This window comes from Phyllobates terribilis, unplaced genomic scaffold, assembly GCF_046119375.1.
Source record: "Phyllobates terribilis strain yellow unplaced genomic scaffold, ASM4611937v1 Scaffold_3__8_contigs__length_932513732, whole genome shotgun sequence".
NCBI lineage: Eukaryota > Metazoa > Chordata > Amphibia > Anura > Dendrobatidae > Phyllobates > Phyllobates terribilis.
Window position 1 is genome coordinate 55,897,931 of NW_027362763.1, and position 21,714 is coordinate 55,919,644.

Below are 21,714 nucleotides of genomic sequence, written 5' to 3' on the forward strand. Positions count from 1 at the left end.
GATGATATCATCACAGCCAATCAAGAAACACTCAGCATTCACCACAAACGCACCAGAATACAAAAAGTATCAAAAAAAGTTGATATCTACTAGTCAATTTTTTTTTTTAGTTTCCCCGTCAAATAATTATGAGTTGATTTGTCTTTTTTTTTAATAATAAGAAATTGTTTACATGTGATTTTCCCTTTATAATAATAATAATCATAATAATACTAATAATCATAACAATAATAATATAATAACAATATAACAATAATAATTATGATTAATGTTATGATTATTATTATTTTTAGATATCTTTTACATTATATTTATATACTGTATATATGTGTATGTTATATATGTTATTTATTAGAATTTATTAATAATAGGTGTTATTATTATTACATAAATTATAATAAATAATATCATAAATATAATATAATAAATAATATATATAACATATATATACAAATAATATAATAAATAATATTTAGAACATATGTATATAATAAATATAATAATAATAGTTATAATTATTATTTTATTATTAATAACACATACACTATAACAAAATAACAAATAATATAATAAATATAATATAAAATAATAAGAATAATTATTCTTATTATTATTATTATATATTTTTAATCACAGGAAAATATTTTGCTATCCCTTCAAAAAAATATATAGAAAAATTAAAAACTAGAGAAGAAACATCACATGTGAACAAACCCTTTACAGTTTTTTAGTAAAGTGGTTTATCAGAGCTATAGAAAATGGACTGACTTTCCTTAAGATAGGTTATCAAATATTTTTTCAAACTCCGCCAATCAGCCGCATTGTTCCACCATCTTCTTCACTCTATACTTTTAGTAGCAGCTATGCCTGAAATAACCTCAGACTTATCCACTTGGAATGGGACTAAGTTGTAATACCAGGTATAGCCACTAGTAGACAGCATGGAGCTATTTGGGTAAATAGTGAAGCGGTCTTGGCTCCTCTAATGAGCTGAGATAGACCCACATTTATTGATTGGCTATTAATTTCCATGTCCTGCAAACCCCTTTAATTAATATTTTCGCCTTTATATATTTTTTTTATTCTAACTGTATTGCACTAGATTATTCAAAAACAGTCTCTGGTGGATTTGTAAAAAAAATAATAAAAAAAAATAAAAAAAATATAGCATGCACACAAAGACAACAACAGACATACACATACACACATAAAAGTAAACTCCATAAGCAAAAACTTTAAATAGTAGAAGTTAAAACCCAAATCGCTTCTCGGGATCATGGGAATTTGATGGAAAGTTTAAGGAACAGTTTGGCATAAAACAAAACCATTCGCCTTTTCTAATTTTTCTTTTTTTTTGGTACACAGGCTACTTTATTTTTTTTTTTTCTTGTCAAGCAGCCCTTGCTAAAAAAAAAAATAGTTAATAAATTCCCATAATCCCTTATAGAACACAAAGAAAAATATCCAAAAATGTATATTTTGGAAAAAAAACTTTAGTTATTCACTTGTTTTATTTATTTTTTTTAATCTCATCTTGCAACACCTTGTTGAAGGTAAGAAAAAACATTAAAAAAATTAATAAAAAAATACGATAAAAAAAATAATAAATTCACTGCAACACACAATGTTGAACATCTCCCTTGATCGGATCAACATCGGATTGAGCGATGGAACTTTTTCGTTTTTGGAAAACAAACTCCTTTCGACTGCACACACAGAAAAGACTAACAGTACTTAGTTAAATATACTCTCTCTATATATGTATATATATATATTTATATATCTTTTATAACTTTTTTTTTTTTTATTTTATTTGCCAAGTAGAGCGAATGTGGGAAACGATGCCTTTGAAACAAGATGGCCGTTTAAAGGAGCAATACTCTAGGACGCGTAATACAGTCTATTGAGGTGTGAGTTTGTGGAACAAAAAAAAAACAAATACCATAATTCCTTTTTGTTTGTTTTTTTTCGTAATACACCAGAAATAAATATTTTGTGCACTTATCCGAGAAAAAAGAAACAACAAAAAACATAATGAACAAGAGTAAAATAAAAAAATAAATTAACTATTTTTTTCAGTTATCGGTTCGATAAACTAAAAACACAGTACTGTTCGTCAAGCTTTTACGGAAAGAGATATTATCTTATAGAACTGCGGGTGAAATTAAAAAAAAAAATTCTAGCAGCTGTCTGATTCATTTCCGTGAGTTCACCGCAGTTCTAGAATGCACCATGTGAACGGTTTTAGCCAATCACAACTGAAAGAAGGAACAAGCACCAGTAATTGTATCTCTGTTAGAGGAATATAACCTTAGATATATAGAATAGCACTAAAGATCACCTTAAGGCTCAGATTGAACATGAGACACAGATAGGACTTTAGTGAGTATTTGTAACAACGACCTTAACATTAAAAAAAAAATGTAAAAAAAACCAACGGGAAATTAGAAGAAATTGAATTGTACAGTCACCAACCAAGTATTGTGCCTTTAAATTGTCTTCATTCTTTTTGCTACCATGCTGAGTTTAATTATTACTGATTTTTCTTTCTTTCCTTGTAACAGTTTTTGTTTTTTTTGTTTTTTTGGTGTTTGTGATCAAAAGGTCGACCGTTGTTAGTTTTCTTCTTTTTTTTTTTTTCCTTTTATGTTTTTTTCTTTTTTGGAAGTAAAAATGGTATTACTATGTGAATTCAGTGCAAGCAGAATACAGCTGACCATCACATAGCGCCTTGATCCCGTTCTTCCGCCGCCGTTAACCCTTTAGCTGTTGTTGGAAGAGGCCCAGCAGTGAAAGGGTTAACCAAAAGAGCGCCAGTCCTGGACGATTCTCTCCCCCCCCACTCCCCTTTCCTCGTTCTGCGTTCCGTCTCCGATCTTGGCCTCGTAAAAGTAGTTGTCGTACGAAGGAAAAAAAATAAAATAAAAATAAAAATAAAAAACAAAACAAAAAAAAGGCTTCATCGCTTTCTTGACTTGAATAACCACCGGTTTTGCATTAGAGAGGTGACAGTAGTTAATGAAACTCAGCACCAAAGGGCATAAGGCAGTTGAAGGTTAGTTTGTTCTATCAGCACCAGTCCCATGAATTCTCTACACTTGGTGTACAATGTATAAAATACAGAGCGGAGACTTCATTTCTCCACCCTGGATAGTAGCGTGGATGTTTCAATACTGTTTCTCGTGTGTAAAACACCAAAGGTTAGTCTTCGTATTTTTTTTTGTTTTTACTTACAAAACATAGAGAATATCTTTGTATACATATAGCGACCATAAATGAAGCTTGGGACAAGCTCTCTCTTTGAGTTGAGTTTTTTTTTTTGTTTTTTTTTCTCATTGAACTGTGTTTCTCGTAAACAAAAATAGGGTTCCTCTGGGTTCGGAGCACTAGAGAGAAGACTCGTACTGGAGAAGCTCGTACAAGAGAGGACCGTCTCTATATCTTATACCTACAGCTGTGGGGGTGACGTATTGAAGAATGTTGATAGTCCTTCTCAATCGTCTGTCAACGAAATGAGCATCCCAAGCTGGGTATCGTTTTCTTGGCATGTCGATCTTTATGAGGGGCCCCTCTGGGTAATAAGGGCGCCCAGATGGAGTAGATGGCACCATTGGTCTCACCTGGAAAACGGGCAAGCATGTGTCAGCTGCTAGATCGTCCTGTTGCTCCGCCACCGCTCTGGTGGGCGTTGCCTGGCCCCCTCGGTGCCCAGGGGTTTGGGGTGCCATGGGCTCAACATCAGGGGGCAAAGGAATGCCCCAGAGCAGCTCGGCGCAACAGGAGCTGGCAAATATCTTAGCTCGTGGCCCCATGGGATGCAGCACACCATAGTAGAGAAGCATGAATGCGATCCCGGCTGCGAAACTAAGAAAAACACAACACAGTGCTGGCACGGCATAGGAGTCAGTTGTGTCGGGGTCTCTGTAGAGATACCATAGGAACGTCAAGGCAGCATTCTCTGTCAGAATAACAGTGTAATAAGCAAACATTCTATATCGAGTCCGGCCTTCCTTGACGTTAAACCAGCAAAAAATGTACACAATTCCTACCACCATGTTGAAGAGGACCTCCTCCCATTTGGACATACAGAAGTCTGTCCCACCATGAATGATCCAGAAGGCCATGACACACCAGTGAACTACTACAAAGATCCCAAAGTAGAGCTGGAAGATTGAAGCGAAGAGGGCAAAAGATATAACTCGAGATGATATGGTGAAAAGTCGCCAGAAGAGATGAATAAGTGCCCCTCTGTAGCTCATGCTCTTCTTATCATCCCGGGAGTCCCGTAGGAGCTTGTGATAGGAGGCTAGCACCCAAGCTAGGGACATCAAGGAAGCCACAGAGGAAACACCTGCCAGAAAGTAGTCAAACAATAGACAATGGTTAATGACATTCACCTACGTAATATAAACATTTACTTTTTCAGTAAGCAATTAAAAAGTTGTCATACTCCCTATTATTGAAATTTGAGTTAGAGAGGAGTCGAGAGCGGCTGCAAAGAGCATCTCTCGCCATGGAGTGCTCATCCAGTCCTGTCTTGCACTTTATAGACAACCGATTGAAAGGGCACTGTGTAATGCTTAATTTCCCCTATGGTTGGCGCTGCAGGAAAATTAATCACTTACTGCCTGGTTTCTTAGTGGATCACAGATGATCACAGGAGGTTTCAACAAGAAGACCCTTTGCAATCAGCCTATTATCAAGAGAATCTTTAAACAAATTGGGATTGTCCAATTTGGAGAACCCCTCTAAACATTCTATAATAACTTTCTAATACAGTCAACATTTTACTTCTTCACCATTTTTCCAGATTTCTGCTTTAGTAACTCATAAAAAGTCACTAGTCGCATTCAAGCATTACTGCCAGTGTGAGCTTCTGATTAAAACCTTACACCTCTGTTGACAAAGTGTAGGTTAAGATTATTTTTATCTCCTACTAAAAGAAAAAGAACTCCAATGAACATGTGAGAAAAACCAATATGGCTTGCTTGATGACTCTTCATGACTGTTGGTTAACATTTGAGACCATAAAACAATCAAACATGATGGCGCATTTCTGTTTCGATTTCCCACCAAATGGTCAACTTTTGTCAACTTTTTGGATGTTAACTCAAAAGGGAACCTATGGTGGAGTAAACTGAAGTGGATGTAACAACCATGCAGTCAAAAACATTTTTGAAAACCACTGTGGTGCCAAGTGAATCCAACCACCAGGTCATCTCCTCTACACATGGTCTAAACCTTGACCTGTATTCTCGCCATCTATATAAACCACAGCGAGATTATGTATCTCTATTTTCGCCTACTACAAATGGTAAAACTCCGCAAATAACATTAATTCAAGGTTACAATGTCTTTAGAAATATCAGAACCTTAGCTTACATGGCCTGATCTTACACTGGATTATAAGGGTCATTTTGGCATCTGTTTTTCGACTGGAAGAAAGTAAAGTGAGAAGTCAGCCCTAAGATAGACCGAAATATTGGGATCATCGCATGCCAAAGAAATAATTTAGGCAATTCTAAATGTGGAGGTACCCATTACCTTGCCTGTAAGGGATGAGTCGGGGAGTGTTTCATTTAAGGTTATTTAAAAGTGTCAGCAACGACTTTAGGCCGAACCGTCCTCTTCTGCTTCACTCTTACTGGACTCTGTCACTACTCAGCCCATCTCCTTGACATGGCATACTCTCCACTTACTTAGCAGTTCACTCTCACTCTGGCCATCGCTTCCTGCAGTTGCAAACCCTCACCCCTAGTTTTGGCTCCTCAGCCTGGGCCCTATAAGGTGTGGTCATCCCAGGACTTTACAGGACTTCAAGGGTGACCTCTCCTCCCGCTCTGGTGACACACTTCACCTGCTCTGGTTACTTTAGCTCTTCTGGCCCTCTTGAAAGCTTCATCTTCCTGACACTGAGGCAAACCTCTTTTCCAATTCCCCTGTTCAATCTTGCTAATAGGATGGCTCATACTTTGCAGTTCACATAAACAATCTCCCCTTTGCTATAACCTGGGGAGGACCACCATACTACAAGTGTTATAGGCCTCCACTCTTAACCTCTATCAGGTAGACTAGTGTACGGGGTTCATGTTCTCAGGCAGCGGTAGAGGTAGACAAAGACATGAAGTTGCTTGGGGTAAACTTCCATAACTCTCCAACACAAAAGGAAAGAAAAGAGCCTTTAAATGGCGTACAAATCAGTATAAGATCTTTCACCTCTCACTCACAGACACCACTGAGGCAGGTCAGCTGCCTTAAATAAGCCATTCAAACCCCGCAAGTGGAAAATAGGAATGCCCAGTCCCACCCAGCTCTTCTGCCTGTGCCTAAAACCCGGACCAAAAATCCAGACCCATTAAAAAACCCTCTCAGCACTAACGGTGCTGGAGCCTGCTTTTCTGGGCTGCACATCACTGAGGCTAATCACCTCAGTGACACGTATCTTTCGTCCAGTTGCCACCTTGCATTAGCTTCTACTATCTGATTTTCCCTCTGCGACTGATCCCAAGTGGAGGGAAACCAGCACCTAATTAACCCAGGTCCAGTTCACAACTGCTTTCACATGGCAATGCCACATTTACACACTCCAATCAGTCTTGCTTCAATAAAATACTATGCCAGGACAGCTATGGGGTGGCCCTTATGAATTACACTTGCCAGCCCCACACACACATCCATGTGTGACCACATATACACATCACTTGACAAAATCCGTAAAATAAACATGTGATAAACACAAAACTAATTCAGGCTAATGTGAACAACTTAAAGTAGTGATCCATGAATATATTAATTTTTTAAGAGTCAGGGTCAGCTGGCGCCGGATAGATCAGGCATATGGTTGCCTGCCTGTTAGTTTTTGGGCTCATAGTCAAAAAATAATTTAGTCCTGGATAACCCCCTTTAAAGTTTCTGTCTGTTTGTAAGATGTTAATGCAAATGATCAGTTTTCAATCATACTAGTAGTGTGCCAATACTCCACTTAGTAGTCATGGGCTCTATTTGGTAGTATAGCTCCTGCTCGCTGACTTTCCCTCTGCAACTAACCCCGAGTGGAGGGAAACCAGCAGCTAAATAATCTAGGCCACATTCAATGCTGCTTTTTCATGCTAACCCTGAATGCACACACTCCGCCCAATAGTGGAAACCCTATGCTTTACTGCTACATACCCAGGACCGTTAAGGACTGGTACCTAAGAACTACTCTTAGCAGCCTCAAGATCACACGTATCGCTACCATCAATCACAAATTGCACTATAAAGTGCCTGGAATAAACATGTTTCTGCAACATTACACTTGCACTGTCTGCCCAACAGGAAACAAAACAAGTCCTGGTGATAAAAGGGACATTCTCTTTGTAAGAGATTGATGTCTCTTACAAGCAGTGTCAGACTGAAGAACATTGGGCCCACCAGAAGATTTGATTCTGAGGGCCCACCTGTCTCCTCCACACAAGAGCCCCATAGCAGCTGCAAGGTTTGCACTATGAACTCTCCTGAAGGAGAAGCCAGGGCCCACCGAATGATTCTCCGGTTCTCTGGTGGGCCAGTCCAACCCTGCTTATAAGCCACCATCACAGACTTGCCTTTAACCACGCCATAAGTGCCGGCTGGAATGTCGAGTTGTCCATTGTATTTTATATTGCTCTTGCTTATACAATCTGTTGGAGAGCAGTGTAGACCTTTTTTGTCATTTTTACTGAGTAAATTGACAGTACTTTCTGCCTCTTTGTGTTTCGATGTACCTTTTATGACCGCACACAGTACCACTGAGATGTGTGGAAATATCCACACCTCATCTATTACTGCCTGCCACTCTGCTTCTCACCAGACTATCACATTGTCACTCGCATGTCTCTCCCGTCCGTCTACAGGGAGCGCGGACTGCATGATTGAATTCTGACTGTCGGCGTGCGCAGAAATATCTCGGGCTGCTTTTTCAACATTCTTACAGAACAGAAGAAGCTGGATAGAAAAAGCATCACAATATCAAATGCAACTAAAATGAAAAAAAAAATGAAAGAGGAATAATACAAAAGTATCTTCTAACTCTCAACTGCAGGTATCAATGAAGAGCTATAACGTAAGGCGGGTACATGGGGTATGCGCCTTGGGTCTTCACCATCTTGAGGACTACCACTGAAAAATGTGCCGAAATAATTATTTGTGGGATGAAATGGAAAAAAAAGGAATTGCCCCATGGCCATGGTTTTTTTTTTTTTTTGTGAGACATGTTACTTTTAGTTTGTGGCTCATTGCAATTATGGTGATAACCAAAATATATACGCTCCTCAACATTGAAATTACAACACCAAGAAGGAAAGGTGGAGCTATAGGAATCACAAAATGGAGACATTACTTATCTGCAAATGATGAAAATATGGAAACAACATTTTCAAAACCTCTGCATTTATCCAGTCTGGAGTCTGAGCCTCGTGCAAAAATCCCGGCACTTCAGGTCTCGGCTGCTACCACTGAGGTCATTAATGTTCGTCTGAGGAAGGTTCTGCTGCTGAATGCACTTGGGAAAATCATCAAGATCCTCTGCTGAAAGCGGCTATGTAATCCCCCACCAATGACGTCCCAGATGTGCTTGGCCCATCCTGGTATCCTTCCTGGTATAATGTCCCCTTCCAGATATAATGTCCCCTTCCTGGTATAATGTCTCCCATAGTGGTTTGCTTCCTGGTATAATGTCCCCCATCCTGGTATAATGTGCCCCATCCTGGTATAATGTCCCCCATCCTGGTATAATGTGCCCCATCCTGGTATAATGTCCCCCATCCTGGTATAATGTGCCTCATCCTGGTATAATGTGCCCCATCCTGGTATAATGTTCCTATTCTTGTTCCCTTCCCGGGGATAATGGGCCCTGTTCTGTTCTCTAATACATAAAAAAAAAAAAAAGATGCTACTCACCTTCCCCCTTGCTCCCAAGCTACACGATGTCCTCTTCTGCAGCTGACTCCAGCCTTCCTGCCATGGCGCATGATGTCACTTCTATGCACCCCCAGTCACGGGCCCGCCTCTGATTGGCTGGCAGTGTGCATTGCAGAGCAGGGAGCCAGCGGACGCACATCCAGCTGGAATAGTCTGGGCCCAGAAGTGGCCTCCCTCCACCTCTGGGCCCCAGTGCAGATTCACTGGCTGCACCAGCGATATCTCCACCCCTGGTGTAGATGCAATTTGATAACTTAGGCTTGGCATGTGATGTTCACTTTCACTTGCAGTACAGAATTTTTAATCATAGAACCAGTGGACGGGCCATTTTTCCAAAGTGTCCCAGCAGTCTTTTTTGCATGTTGCTTGTGCTACTATGAGCAGCCTGCGTGGCCTAAACCCGCTCCCATGGCTGTAGCGTCTCCGGACTGGTCTCCCATCGTGCACATCTGGGACGTCATTTGTCGGTGATTACACAGGAGCTGCCAGCAGAGGATCTTGATGATTTGCCCAAGTGCATTCAGTGGCAGAACCGTCCTCAGACGACCATAAATGTCTGCACATGGCTCATACTACAGACTGGATAAATCCAGAGGTTTGGAAATGTTGTTTCTATTTTTTGATCATTTGCAGATCTCCATCTTGTGATTTTCAACAGTCCACGACTTTTCTTTCTTGGTGTTGTAATTTCAATATTGAGGAGTGTAGTTTAAATTTAAATTTTTTCACATTTTTTTACTACTTTTAAAGAATTAAAAATTTGAAAAAAAAACAATATTTGGTTTGTGTCGCCATATTCTGAGACCAGTAACTTTTTTATTTTCAGATTGATGGAGTTGTATTGTTTTTTTTTGCGAGGCAATTTAGTTTTTATTATTACCATTGTGGGGTACATACAACTTTTAGATCCCTTTTTATTCTATTTTTGTGGGTGGAGGTTCGGTGACCAAACAATAGCAATTCTAGAATTTATATATTTTTTTTAATAACGCAATATGGGGATGGCTGCCGTTCCCCGTAGTCAGCAGGCTGGGAGCACAAGTGAAATTACAGGGAGGTACAGCTCTACACCCCATGATCAGACCTCCATTGACTATCATCCCTTTAAAATCGCTTTAAAAAATAATCAATGTAATCAAGACCTTAATTGCTAAATTGTGTACATAAGAGAACTTAAATTTTTGTATTTTACCCAATTTTTTTTTTTTTGCTTTCTTGTTTCTCTTTTCAGTAAAGGGTTAAATTGTATAAATCCATAATGTTTGTTTGCAGCTTGTATCATTGGTCAGACTACGAGCCTGGTTTTTTTTATATTAGTTTTTTTTTTTAAGTCAAGACTTAAGAAAAAATGTGCTTAATTTTTCATTACATGGATGTTGAAAAAAATTGCAAATTTTGAAAAAAGTTGAAAAAAAAGTTGCAAAAGTTTAGATACTTTTTAAAAAGTTGGGAGCATCCAAAGCTTGACTTGGTTTAGTGATTGGTTATGTAATATTTATATTCTTTGATACAATTTTTATAATTGCTGCTTTTTTTTTTTTTTTTGCAAATTATATCCAAACCCCCTAATTCCTTGAAATAACTGCTGCAATGACATCTACTTACATGGAAGTGTGTCCGCACGGTTCTTCTGTATCATTATGCAGAGTTGTAGCACCAGTTGGGGGGCGCTCTCGAGGAAGGTCTCCAGGAGGCGTAACATGTTGACATCTGCATATTCATACATCATAGCCCAATAAAACCGACGTTGATGTTCTTTTTGCCTCTGGCTCTGAATGCCCAGGTACATGGTTCGAATGTATCTAGAAAAAAAACGTAAAACAATCGTTAAGATCACATCCTCGTGATAAATGTCTATGTAACTGATGTAGAATATAAACAGAACCAAAATTTAGAGATATTTTCCCTAAAACGGGGTCATTTATGAATTACAATAAATTAAATCCTATGGATTTCATATTGGTGTAATACTTTATTTGTCCTGCGGCGGCACTGTGGAGAAATCATACGGTTCCTCCTTGGATTACAGACGATCATTTCTGATCAGGGGACTTTACTAATAAATAGGTATATATTGTGTATATATATATATATTTATATACATAAAATTAAAAAATTTGTCAAATGTCAGGCATAAAAGATTTTATTTTCTTCCTTTGCACTCTTAGTAAGAACTTTGAGCACTTAGATTTTCTTAATAAAAGGTGTAACAACATTCTCTAGACAACAGGTCCAAGCATGTCTTGGGAATTTTAAAGGGATTCTCCAGAACTTCTTATTTCTGCATAAGGAAGTAAGAGGCAATCTTAATGTTGCATCAACAGGATACATAGATGGCCAGCAGATATCCTGTCCAATTCATCATATACCTGCCGGGCCGTGCAGACATGATGTAACGTCATCTCACCTTCCAATTTGGAAGCGAGAGGTGATAGAGAATCCCTTTAAATCTAAAAACATCCAGCAAAATTGTGAGCTTTCCAATAGAAAAAAGGATATATCGATGTATATATATATATATATATATATATATATATATATATATATTTTTTGCACTTTGTCCACCAGGTGGCGATCAAAGATAATAATGACAGATGCATAGTCAGGATGAGAAATTCATTCACACTGTGTGTATCCAGAAAAAGAGACACTCAAAACCCTTGTGAGACAACGACCAACTGGTCCAAACGTAAGAGGACACCAATCTTGACAGATGCACTATGTGATGATAAGGATTATTAATTATTAATATGCTCTTAAACTTGCAACATCCCGTTACTATACTTACGCATAAAAAAAGAGCAAAAATATCACAATACAAATTTAAATAATAAAAGTTTTTCCGAAATAAAAAAAAAAAAAATCTGAAAAAGTCTTTTTTTTTTTTTTTTTTTACATGTACAGAAATTATTTAAGAAAAAAATGATCCTGCTGAATAAATTGTGGAAAGTGCATGCTTGTTCCCCTACAGAGAAACACTCCAACCCCTCAATCTGATATATGGCCCAAATTTTTTTCTGTAAAAGTAAATCCTCTGAAATATCAATGTTTGTTATAAGTAGAGTTCCGGATTTCCGCAAAATTTAGCAAATCCACCAGGTGCAGCCAAGATTTTCCAGAAAGTTTCTGGTTCATGATGTTCCAAACGTATATTCTAAGGGCAGGTAATGGGGCTTAAAGAGGAATTGTCACCAAATTTTTCATGTTGAACTGGACTTTTGATGTATTAGTATCTACAGAGCTGAATATAAACGTTTATTTTTTAATTACGACTCTCTATTGTGGAGATATTAGCAATCAAAGTATTTGCCACCTAAGGAGTTAACTTTTCTGTAAGTCCAAGTGGGCGTTATCATATATCTGTCACTGGGGGCGTGTACTTCTTCTCCCTTTATTAGTCGCCCAATCATAAGCAGGAAGCAACACCCATAAGAAAAAGAACACGCCCCCACCAGAGGTTAGAGCAGGTTTCTCAGTGTGTGAGATGTAGGACACAGCTCTGATCTCCTGGTCTAACCTCTTGTTTGATTAGGAAGTGTTTGGGAAAATAGAGCACTGATGACTCAAACTTTTCAGATAAGGGGCAGCCCAACTGAGTTTACCTGTGTCACATTACAAACCCTTCTATCAGCTCTCCTCCTCTCACAGCCCTGTCAAGTCTGTTTTTTCTGTGACTCATCTTTGGCCAGGCAATGTGATAAGAAATGAATCAGCGCAAAAAATGTTGTTGACCCCTCACACTCCTCCAACCAAAAGCTGCCTCTATTACAATTGACTATGGACGGTGACAATACAGAGTTGTGGAATCCCTTACTGGCAGACAACAAATACCACGCACCAACGCATTTCACAGTTGTAAAACTATCATTCTATATCTTATCACGGACTATTAAATCCTTCTTACAATTTACTGTACAAGTAATATCTTGGCCAGGCCTAGGCTTCCATTAATCTATTACAATTTGCCTGAATACATGATGCTATGTAATGCTAGGAGATTGTAATATATCAAGTGTAATGAACACGCTTAGCAAAATAATGAGTTATCTGGAGACTGCTGCCAGGAGAGCAAAAGGAAAATATTTCAGACAAATCCAAATATCGGAAGGTTAATTTAACTAATTGGCAGTTAACTAAGAATAAAGTCAACTTTACATGGAAAAAAGGATTGTATTTCTTTTAAAGGGGAACTCCACCTTAATAGAAACTCATAGTGAGATAGAGGAGATCATTCCCGTTTGGCAGAAGCTACGATGAAGCATGTATTGTCTAGCTGAACCCCGAGTCACGGGACAAGACGCAAGGATTTTCTTCGGTCTTGTTTAAATTCCTGCAATATCAATTCTGCGAGGACTTTTCTTTTTAAAGGGGTTGTCTTGTTCAGAAAACTTATTCCCTAAGTGGAGAGTAGCTGCAAAAGGCGTCTCTTGTGCTGGGGGCACAGACGCTTTCATGCATTTTGTGGAAAAACCCATTGAGGTTAATTGGCGACATGCAATTTTTCTTTTTCCCTGTGGTGGTGCTGCAGAAGAATTCAGTATTTCTTGGCAGATTTCCGTGATTAGTAATTAGTAGTCAGCTTAAAGGGGCATTGCAGAATATAACATGTATCACCTACATTGCTGGGGTCTGATTACCAAAACCTCACGGATTGTATAGACTGAGAACTAGGGTCCTTGACGCTAATGATTCCTGGGGGTCTGAATAATTAAGACACCAACAATCTAACAAATGTTACCTATCCTGTATATAGGGGATATAATATAATAGGTGACCCTACTAACTAATGACCCAACTACCCATACTACCTAATAACACCAGAACTACTATTTACTATAATATTGGCAAGCAGATGGATTCGGAGGGATTTCGGTCAGCTCTGCCCATTAGGTGCCAGTTGGCTTTTTTTCTGATAGGTGGGGGTCTACTACTCTCATAATTCTGGTAGATTGGGGTCGGCTCTTCTGAATACTGTGGGTTGGGTGATTTTGTTGGGTGCAGGACTGGTACCTTCTTGTAAATACTGGTCAGCTCTTTTTGATAGGTGCAGATTGACTCATCCTGATCGGTGTACCTTGGCTCTTTCTCATTGACTTCTCCGGACTGATGCATGGTGGCTCTATTTGATTGACTCCTCCTGATCGGTGCATGGGGGCTCTGTTTGATTGACTCCTGATCGGTGCATGGTGGCTCTTTCTGATTGACTCCTGACCGAAGCATGGTGGCTCTATTTGATTGACTCCTCCTGATCGGTGCATGGCGGCTCTGTTTGATTGACTCCTCCTGATCGGTGCATGGCGGCTCTGTTTGATTGACTCCTCCTGATCGGTGCATGGTGGCTCTTTCTGATTGACTCCAGACCGATGCATGGTGGCTCTATTTGATTGACTCTTCCTGATCAGTGTATGGTGGCTCTTTTTGATTGTGTCCTCCTGACCAGAGCATGGTGGCTTTTTCTGGTTGACTCCTCCTGATCAGTGCTCGTCGGCTCTTTCTGATTGTCTCCTCATTACCAGTGCATGGTGGCTCTTTCTTTTTGACTCCTGCTGATTGGTGAATGGTGGCTCTTTCTTATTGACTCCTCCTGATCGGTACATGGTGGCTCTTTCTATTTGTGTCCTCCTGATTTGTGCATTGTGGCTCTTTCTGATTGACTCCTGATTGGTGCATGGTGGCTCTTTCTGATTGATTCCTCCTGATCAGTGCATGTCGGCTCTTTCTGATTGTCTCCTCCTGACCAGTGCATGGTGGCTTTTTCTGGTTAACTCCTCCTGATCAGTGCTCGTCGGCTCTTTCTGTTTGACTCCTCCTCACCAGTGCATGGTGGCTCTTTCTGTTTGACTCCTCCTGACCGTTGCATGGTGGCTCTATTTGATTGACTCCTCCTGATTGGTGCATGGTGGCTCTATTTGATTGACTCCTCCTGATTGGTGCATGGTGGCTCTTTCTGATTGACTCCTGATTGGTGCATAGTGGCTCTTTCTGATTGACTCCTGATTGGTGCATGGTGTCTCTTTCTGATTGACTCCTCCTGACCAATGCATAGTGGCCCTATTTGATTGACTCCTCCTGATCAGTGCATTGTGTCTCTTTCTGTTTGACTCCTCCTGACCAGTGCATGGTGTCTCTTTCTGGTTGACTCCTCCTGATCAGTGCATGGTGGCTCATTCTGATTGATTCCTCCTGATCAGTGCACGTCAGCGCTTTCTGATTGTCTCCTCCTGACCAGTGCATGGTGGCTTTTTCTGGTTGACTCCTCCTGATCAGTGCTCGTCGGCTCTTTCTGTTTGACTCCTCCTGACCAGTGCATGATGGCTCTTTCTGTTTGACCCCTCCTGACTGGTGCATGGTGGCTCTATTTGATTGATTCCTCCTGATCGGTGCATGGTGGCTCTTTCTGATTGACTCCTGATCAGTGCATGGTGTCTCTTTCTGTTTGACTCCTCCTGACCAGTGCATTGTGTCTCTTTCTGGTTGACTCCTCCTGATCAGTGCATGGTGGCTCTTTCTGATTTAATTTTCCTGATCAGTTCATGGTGGCTCTTTCTTTTTGACTCCTGTTGATTGGTGTATGGTGGTTCTTTCTGACTGACTCCTGATCGGTGCACATCGCCTCTTTCTGTTTGACTCCTCCTCACTGGTTCATGGTGGCTCTTTCTGACTGACTCCTGATCAGTTCACGGTGGCTCTTTCTAGACTCCTCCTGATCAGTTCACGGTGGCTCTTTCTTGATTCCTCCTGATCTGTTCACGTTGGCTCTTTCTGAGTGACTCCTGATCGCCGCACATTGGGTCTTTCTGTGTGACTCCTCCTGACCGTGCACGTCGCCTCTTTCTGTTTGACTCCTCCTGACCGATGCACGATGGCTCTTTCTTGACTCCTCTTGATCAGTTCACGGTGGCTCTTTCTTTTTGACTCCTGTTGATTGGTGTATGATGGCTCTTTCTGACTGACTCCTGATCGGAGCACATTGGGTCTTTCTGATTGACTCCTCCTGATCGGTGCATGTCGCCTCTTTCTGTTTGACTCCTCCTCACTAGTTCATGGTGGCTCTTTCTGATTGACTCCTGTTCAGTTCACGGTGGCTCTTTCTTGACTCCTCCTGATCAGTTCACAATGGCTCTTTCTGAGTGACTCCTGATCGGTGCACATTGGATCTTTCTGATTGACTTCTGATTGGTGCACGATGGCTCTTTCTGATAGGCCAATACTCTATATTCCCCTCCCCCCCACGACTTTAGTGGCCAGGCGTTCTTCTGGAATGCCACAATGAATACATTGATATGTCTGTTCCACTCTGCTCTGTTATTTTGGATCTGTCTAGATATTTATTAATTGACCTCCTGGAAATGTGATCTGTGCATTTCCCTCGGACTCGGCAGTCTCCATATTGTACAAATGTTGGAGTTTTATATTCCATATTCATTGCTGCCTGATTAGACACTTGCTATGCTGAGGTTAAACATTTTGCAAATAGATTAAGCTGCGGAGATCCTTGGGGAAAGCTTATTACAGGCTCTAAGTGAAAGGTAACATTCTACTCTGGGGGCAACCAATTTTCAGTGAATTTATCATGAGCTGCAAATAAAATTCTCCTGGGAAATTTACATGTTTTTAAAAGTAGAAAATGCATCAGATAAAACATAAAGTCTACTCCTCACCCCGAAAAAAAATCACGTGTCAATGTATTCAGCTGATAATAATGCAAGAAATGATCATTACTGCTCAGCATTGAAAGAGAGAAAAACATAAAGCTAAATAGGGTGGGGGCCTAAATATCAGATTGATGGGTAAAAATCACAATGTGTCAATCCAATTTATTGCCAGAATCTGAATCACTATCTCTCTGATAGCACAAACACATCACAGATAAAAAAGTGCCACCTGCTAGACACCAGCAGAATAGTGAGTGCAGCTCTGGAGTATAATACAGGATGTAACTCAGGATCAGTAATGTAATGTATGTACACAGTGACTGCACCAGCAGAATAGTGAGTGCAGCTCTGGAGTATAATACAGGATGTAACTCAGGATCAGTAATGTAATGTATGTACACAGTGACGGCACCAGCAGAATAGTGAGTGCAGCTCTGGAGTATAATACAGGATGTAACTCAGGATCAGTACAGGATCAGTAATGTAATGTATGTACACAGTGACTGCACCAGCAGAATAGTGAGTGCAGCTCTGGAGTATAATACAGGATGTAACTCAGGACCAGTAATGTAATGTATGTACACAGTGACTGCACCAGCAGAACAGTGAGTGCAGCTCTGGAGTATAATACAGGATGTAACTCAGGATCAGTACAGGATGTACGTGACGAATTGCTATTTCTATAGGTTATTTCTAGATGTGACTTATAGACATGTACATGCCCCTTATGACAATATATGTGGCCCATATTGATTAGTTGACTCTAGTAGGATATGATATGGAGTTTCTGCAGTGATTGGCATATTCCTTGGTGTAGGTACAATTCATGTCATCTGGAGGAGTCACAGCCTTCTACATAAGATCTCTGGGTTTCTTGGCTCGGCTGTCTGTCTGGGGACAGATAAAGCTTTTCTTTTCCTCTCTGAGATTTGTATCTGTTTCTTTCATTGGCTCCTTAAGCCGCTCAGCTCAGTGTAAGACTCAATTTCTTCTCCTTCTGTGTAATTTCCAAAATCCAAGGAATCGCGTTATCAGTGGTGGCAAACAGCGTACAAGATTATGGGAGTTAATTAAGATCCCCGGCCCTATTCAGTGATTGGGATTAGAGCGCGCAGGTTAGGGATCAGTACTTCGTCTTTTCCCGTGTGTTTTTCGGCAGGAATACAACGTGAACGGAGCGGCACATGGGGAATACGAAACATTCCTCGCCTCCTCTCCAAGTCTTCTGACCTCATTTCATGCCAGAGAACCCTGGGAGGCTTTCTTGACATGGAAAAGGCAGCTCAGGCAGAACTTTCTTCTCCCTCGGTAGAACAATCATTCAGTACATGATGAGTGACAAAATGGTATGTCCCTTTTAAAGGAACACTCCGGATAGAACAGTCACCAGCGCAGAGCCAGATCATGAGTCCTGACACTGGGATTCAGTGTTTTTTCTGCCCTGTATTAGGAGCGCTCCTTTATCCCTTTGGTCACTTGGGTTTCAGAGACAATTTTGATATCCACAAATAAAGAAAAAATCATATTAGATGACTATTCTATATAATTTTTTTTAAGAAGATACCTGGTAAGAAAACATCCCAGCACTTAACATCTATATACATCTTTTTAGCAATTTTGCTCTTAAAGACTAATTTTTGTAAAATGTGTACGTTTTTCACTAAGGATTTGTCCCAAGCAAAGCCTGAGATGCAAAACATTTCAAGAAATAAAAGTTTAGGATGTGCAAAGTTCATACATTTCATTTATTTCTATGTTTACTTCCACATATCTTTATCAAAATCATCGAAAGAAACCCCAAAAAATATGAAACCTAGATCCGAGTATCAAAATCAACAAATGACCTGTTTGATATGTAAAAATAAAGAAATCATATACAATATGTGACAACAGAAGACAGACTTCTTTCCATTTGTTAAGAGAGATGATAACATAAAGAAAAGCTCCTGAATATCCTCCTGGGGTCACTAGGGTAAAGATGACAGCAATAGTTTGTGGCTGGTAAACGGGGTGATAACATGAGAGGTTCATTATTATTGTCACACAAGGTGTGGGAAAGACACAAAGGTAGACAAACAAAGGAGATAAACTTAGCTTGAGCAGACACCAGAGGAGTAACGCCAACTGTCCTCCAAGGGCACCAGAGAAGAAGCCAGCCAACAGTTAGTGCTCCAAGCATTCATAAAAAAACGTAGAAGTATCACTGGCAATTGCCTGGAGCAAACTGAGAGTTTTTAACTCCCATGCCAGGGTATGTCAATAAGCAGCAGGAGGGAGATCGCCACTGGGTCTTAAAGGAAGAAGGATTAAGAAGGTATCTGCAATGCCAAGCGCAGTGACCTTCTACAGCCAGATCCAGAGCGACTGTCTATTACGCCTAACACACCCGTCACAATTATAGACCCACTGGGGTCACTGCAGCCTGTGTTGGTAAGAGGGGTACAAACAAAATAAAAATATTCTGTATTCTAAAGACTCTCCACCTTGGCATCTTTTGAGGCTGCATAGGGGGAGATGACAGTAACAAACTATGACTAGTAAGAGGGGTGATAACATGAAGCATAGTTCCTATATCCCTTCTCAAAAGGCCAATAGAAGCTGCACATGGGGAGTGATTACAGTAACAAGCTGTGATCGGTAAGAGGGGTGATAACATGGAGAAAAGTTCCTGTATTCCTTCCCATATGGTCAATAAAGACTGTATATGGGGAGTGATTACAGCAACAGGCTTTGATTGGTAAGAGGGGTGATAACATGGAGAAAAGTTCCTGTTCCCATAAAGTTAATGAAGGCCATACATGGGGAGTGATAACAGTAGCAGGCTGTGTTTGGTAAGATTGGCGAGAACATGTAGAAACGTTCCTGTATCCATTCTCATACGGACAATAGAGGCTGTAGATGGGGAATTATATTAAAGCAACAGGCTAGGATTTGTAAGAGGGATGATAACATGGATAAAAGTTCCTGTATCCCTTCTCATAAGGCCAATAGAGGATGTACATGAAGAGTAATTGTAGTAACAGGCTGTGATTGGTAAGACGGGTGATAACATGGAGAAAAGTTCCTGAAGATATTGCCATTGGGGTCACTGTAGCCTGTACATTGGGAACATTTACAGTAACCGGCTATGGTTGGTAAGAAAGGTATGAACATAAAGAAAAGTTTCAGTATTCCCAAAACCTTCCCTTCACCTTTGGATACTGCACAGGGAGAGATGGCAGCATCAAACTGTGATCAGTAAGAGGGGTGATAACATGGAGAATAGTTCTTATATCCATTCTCATAAGGACAATAGAGGTTGTACAAAGGTAGTGATTACATTACTAGGCTGTGTTTGATAAGAGGGGTGATAACATGGAGAAAAGTTCCTCTATTTCTTCCCATAAGGCCAATAGACGGTGGACATGGGGAGTGATTACAGTAACAGGCTGTGATCACTAAGAGAGGTGATAAGATGGAGAAAAGTTCCTGTATTTCTTCCCATAAGGACAATGGAGGCTGTACATGGGGAGTGATAACAGTAACAGGCTGTTTGGTAAAAGGGGTGATAACATGTAGAAACGTTCTTGTATCCATTCTCAGAAGGACAATAGAGGCTGTACATGGGGAACTATTACAGTAACAAGCTGTGATTGGTAAGAGGGGTGATAACATGGAGAGAAGCTCTTATATCCATCCTAATAAAGCTGTACATGAGAGTGATAATAGTATAAGGTTGAGATTGGTAAGAGGGGTGATAACATGATGAAATGTTCCTGGGGTCACTGGAAGTTGTACAGGGCAGGAGATCACAGTACAATCTTTGTTCCTGCTCTCACCTCTACAATTTAGAAATCACCACTTGCTGTCAGGGAATGGAAACATTTTTCTAAATAGCGAAAGGCGATTCCTCCTGTTTAGCAAGATGCGCGGCTCTTTACAAAACAAAGCTCTTATAAACACGCCCATTCACAGCTGATGGCTTGTTACAGTGTATCAGTCTAAGCAATATATCTCGCTCCCTTGTCCTGGACTTCAGATTGACAGCTCTTGCATAATGCACACAAGTGTTTTATAGTGAAGCCATCTTGTGTGTGAGCATAATGTTAGATCAGGACTTAAATAAATTGTTTCCATTCCCTGACAGCAAACAGAGAATTTAAAAATCATGAGGATCTGAAAAACACAAAATATATTAGAAACTCTAATTATCTCTCCTCCATTAAAACACAGCTATACTCAGTGACTGCGGTTTAGATGAGTCTGAAATCCATTAGAAGCTTACAATACTGCTTTGAATTCCCCTCCATGCTTTACACTGCATCTCAGCTTTTTCAGATTAGCAGGGAACTATCTGTCATAGAAAAGATTAAGATCCATAGGCCTCTCCAGGAAAAGGGAAGTCCTCCCCACCCACTCTCCTCTCTCACACAGAATTTCGAGTAGGAAAAAGAGCTGACACTCTAATTTTCTTTAAAATAGGTTTGCACAGTGGACATAGGGAAGTGACAAATCTAATTAAAATTTCATTTCAATCCCAGACTCCTGGCAATGCCCAGGTGACTGAAAGAGGATGTCTATTGTGAAAGACTGAGATTTATAGATTGGACAGGTAATCAGACAGGAAAGGCCTTTTAAGTTTTGAAAGGAAGGGAAGCGAATATCTAACACCTTTTAGAGATAGCTATTGTTCCTCCAGGATGAGCTTCCTTCCATCAAAACATCTTTCGTATCCACTATGGTACCAGTGAAGAGTTATGAATATTGCGGTTTATATAGATTCGATATCGATGGGACATACATTTTCAGCTTCAGGTCTAATCAAAGAAGAATATGCATGTTTTCTCATAACTGTAACACCTTCCTATAAGCCTCAAATCAATAGTGACAAGATAACTGACACCAGCCATGCCATGTTTACAATCTATGGAAAGGTAAAGTCCTGATAAAAAATATGGCGGCAATCTCGAACTTCTGCGATCATCAGGAGTGAAGACATCTTATAAATTGAGAATTTCATAAAATCCTGAAGGGCTGAGAACATCCTACAACCCGGCCCACGAGAGGTCATCAAGGGGAGGTGTGTGGGTGTAACTTAGGTGCTGATAAAAGGCGAATTATGATCTGTGTTCCTGTAGAG

At 40.1% G+C, this 21,714-nt stretch overlaps 1 protein-coding gene across 1 annotated transcript in view; it reads right to left on the reverse strand.

Annotated features, from left to right (window-relative positions):
- Positions 1-657: 657 nt before the first annotated feature.
- Positions 658-21,714, reverse strand: part of XKR6 (XK related 6) — a 330,938-nt gene continuing 309,881 nt past the window's right edge. Inside the window, exons 2-3 of the mRNA XM_073673888.1 lie at positions 10,546-10,742; positions 658-4,351 (exon numbers count right to left, since the gene is read on the reverse strand). Of these exons, the coding sequence (XP_073529989.1) occupies positions 3,387-4,351; positions 10,546-10,742 (1,162 nt within the window). The 3' untranslated portion in view covers positions 658-3,386. The remainder of the gene's footprint in view (positions 4,352-10,545; positions 10,743-21,714) is intronic.